Source organism: Gekko japonicus, unplaced genomic scaffold, assembly GCF_001447785.1.
Source record: "Gekko japonicus isolate JY-2015 unplaced genomic scaffold, Gekko_japonicus_V1.1 scaffold7337, whole genome shotgun sequence".
NCBI classification, from domain to species: Eukaryota; Metazoa; Chordata; class Lepidosauria; order Squamata; family Gekkonidae; genus Gekko; species Gekko japonicus.
The window spans coordinates 1-3,356 of NW_015175080.1; the positions used below are offsets into that span (position 1 = coordinate 1).

General features: G+C 49.2%; 1 protein-coding gene across 1 annotated transcript in view; it reads left to right on the forward strand.

Annotated features, from left to right (window-relative positions):
• Positions 1–1,351: 1,351 nt before the first annotated feature.
• LOC107122179 (ALS2 C-terminal-like protein) overlaps positions 1,352–3,356 on the forward strand; it is a gene marked incomplete at both ends in the record, with an annotated part of 16,223 nt that continues 14,218 nt past the window's right edge. The window contains 2 exons of the mRNA XM_015425208.1: positions 1,352–1,417; positions 2,533–2,631. Coding sequence (XP_015280694.1) covers positions 1,352–1,417; positions 2,533–2,631 — 165 coding nt within the window. The remainder of the gene's footprint in view (positions 1,418–2,532; positions 2,632–3,356) is intronic.

A 3,356-nucleotide genomic window follows, 5' to 3' on the forward strand; every position in this document is an offset into this window, starting at 1 on the left:
ATTCAAAAAGTTTATTTAGAATATTTAATAACAAGATAGTAAGGATAGAGAAGGTAAGGTTGCGAAAATTATTACAAACAATTGCATGCTACTTAACAGAGCTGAAATCACTGAATAAAGTAGAGCTGATCTCTCGATTTGAGCCTGCTCATCCATGGAACCCACTATTCAACAGAGTCCACCCCCCAAAGCCGCCATTCCCTCCAGGGGAACTGATCTCTGTAGCCTGGAAATCAGTTGTAATTCCGGGACCATTCCACGCTCCACCTGGAGGTTGGCAACACTTGGTTCAGTGCAGGTCACTCGCCATTTCTCCTGCGATGGGTTAGGGGCTGAATTCTGCCTGGGGTGGGGAGAGGGGCAAAGGGCCGCTCAATTCCAGCAGGACCCTGTGGGTCTCTTGCTCTCCCCTCCCCCTTATTTATTTAGTCATTCATTCATTTCGATTTATATCCCGCCTTGCCTGGCAAGCAGGCTCAAGGCGGCGTACAGTACTTAAAAAAAACGCAATAAAAACAAATAAAATTCCAACAATAGTACATAAAGTGCAGATTAAGTACAATTAGCAAAGTGCGGACGGCAGGGCTATATTGGGGCAGGAACGCACAGGAACGGAGTTCCGGCTGGCTTCAGAGTTGGCCACGCCCACTACAGCCAAAACCTCTGCATGCGTGGCTACAGAGGGAGGCCTGGAGGGCCGCCTCCCCCCCCCCGGTGCCTCACCGTGCCTTCCCCAGCCTGTCCAAGGGTCGGCTTGCCCTGGCTCCCAGGCAACCAAGGGAAGGCATGGGGTGTGTGGCCTAATATGCCAATAAGCTGTGCTCTCAGGGGTGTGGCCTATTATGCTAATGAGTTTCTGTTGTTGGGTGTGGCCTATTATGCTAGTGAGTTCCTGCTGGGCTTTTTCTACAAAAAAAGCCCTGGCGGGTGGCAATCGTTGTAAGATGGCCCAGTATGACTAGATCGGTATCCCTGGCGAAGTGTCAGTAATAGATGTTTTCCGTAGCTCGTTCATCAGTGGCAGCTCCTAATCAAAGGCCTGGTGGAAGAGCTCCGTTTTATAGCCCCTGCGGAACTGTGAAAGGTCCCGCAGGGCCCTGATGTCCTCCGGGAGCTCGTTCCGCCAGTGTGGAGCCACCACCGAGAAGGCCCTAGATCTGGTGATGGCCAATCTGGCATCTTTTGGACCAGAGGGACAGTCAGGCGGTATTGGGTCCCCGACCTCTGTGCTTTCTGGGGAACATATGGTAATTCTGCTCCTAACATTGCATTAAAAAAGCTTGGCCCTCTTTCATACAGCTGTTGTCGTGACATTGCTGCGTGTTTTGTAACAAGCCTTTTGGAACTGCAGGGGGACCCTGACCTGGCCGGATGGCCGGAACTACGTCGGAGACTTCAAAGAAGGCTTGGAGCATGGGTAAGGAGGTCTCTCTCCGTAAGCAGGCCGATGGGAACCCCAAAGTCTAGATCAGATGGGCCAAAGTGATAGGAAGGAAGCTCTGGGTTGGAGCTGGGAGGACCTTCTGAACGGTAAGGACCCAGTGATGAGAAGATTAACTCCCTGGGTGGAGCAGGGCTGCCAAGTCCCTCCTGGTGACGGGCAGAGTATGGGGGACTTAGGAGAAATAGGAAGGCCCACGTGATGGGCGACGTCACTTCCTGCGTGCAAAGGAAGTGACATCACCATGTTGTCGGCCATGTTGCCTTCCTCTCTCTCCTGGTAAGTCCTCTTGCTGGATAAAAAAGAGAAAAGGGAAAAAAAACCTGAACCTAAAACCTAGAATTCAGAACCTAAAAAGGTTAGTCAAGAATAGAAGAGGGCCAGCTCTAAAAATCTAATTATGAAACATACAAAAATATACATGTATTTATTCAACACAGATTAAAATAACAAATAAGGGCCCATTCATACCTCATATACAAATATAAAAACATGCAAAGGCTAATGAAATAGACCTAACGCGTTTCGGCCTTCACAGGCCTTCCTCAGAGGTCTAATACAAATAGAACATGTTGGCTGATATGTAAAAATATATACAATCATACATATACAAAATATGAAATAAAGACCAGAAAACAGTTGTTCCAAAGTTTAACCACTGGGCAAAGAAAAGAAATACAAAAATACAAATGAAGCCTCCAGTGCAATCACATGTCCAGTAGTACTTCTCTCTGGTCAACTATATATTCTCCTGAGATTGTACATCCAAATGTTCCCAATAAAATGTTCCTTAAGTTAAAAGCAGCTTTTTAGGTTCTGAAGTCCTCTTGCTGGCCAGCTGATTGGCGGCGGGGTGGGTGGGGCCTGGTGGTGGCAGAACCTCGCCTCCACCGGGGGAGCGGACAACCCTAGGATGATGGGGAATGCTCCATTTCTGGACAGCCACCTGGGAGCGGGAGCTGTAGCCGTCGAGTGTTTTTGCATTGGATTCAGTAGTCTCCAGCATTGCTTCCAACTCTGTGGTTCTATGGGCAGTTATTCTCGCTTATCTGAATGTGGCTCGTGTTGATGCCTCCGCTTCCCGACTGCAGGTTTGGGATCTGCCTCGTCCCCCGCGTGTCGGAGGATCGCTACGACTGTTACAAGTGCCACTGGCAGGAAGGCAAAATGAGCGGCTATGGGATCTGTGAGTAAGTAATCCTGCAGAAAAGCGGCTTCGGCAGAAGCCCACCCCCTCGCCCTCCTTTCCCTCCCTGGGTCCACAGATCTGTCTGTCTGTCTAGCCAGTTTGGTTTAGTGGTTAAGTGCACAGACTCTAATCTGGGAGAACCAGGTTTGATTCTCTACTCCTCCACATGCCACTGCTGGTGTGACCTTGGGTCAGTCACAATTTCTCTCAGAGCTGTTCTCTCAAGGGCAGTTTCTGTCAGAGCTCTCTCAGCCCCACCTACCTCACAGGGTGTCTGTTGTGGGGAGGGGAAGGAAAGGAATTTGTAAGCCACTCTGAGACACCTTTGGGTAGTGAAGGGCGGGGTATCAATCCAATCTCTCCTCCTCCTCCTCCTCCTCTTTCTTCGTCATCGTCTGTCTGTCCGTCCGTCTTCTACCATTGTCTGTCTATCTATCTGTCCATCTTCTATCTGTCATCTATCAATCATCTGTCTATCTATCTGTCTATCTATCTGTCTGTCTATCTTTCTATCTATCTGTCTGTCTGTTTGTCTATCCATCCATCCATCCATCCATCCATCCATCCATCCATCCATCCATCCATCCATCCATCCATCCATCCATCCATCCATCCATCCATCCATCCATCCATCCATCCATCCATCCATCCATCCATCCATCCATCCATCCATCCATCCATCCATCCATCCATCCATCCATCCATCCATCCATCCATCCATCCATC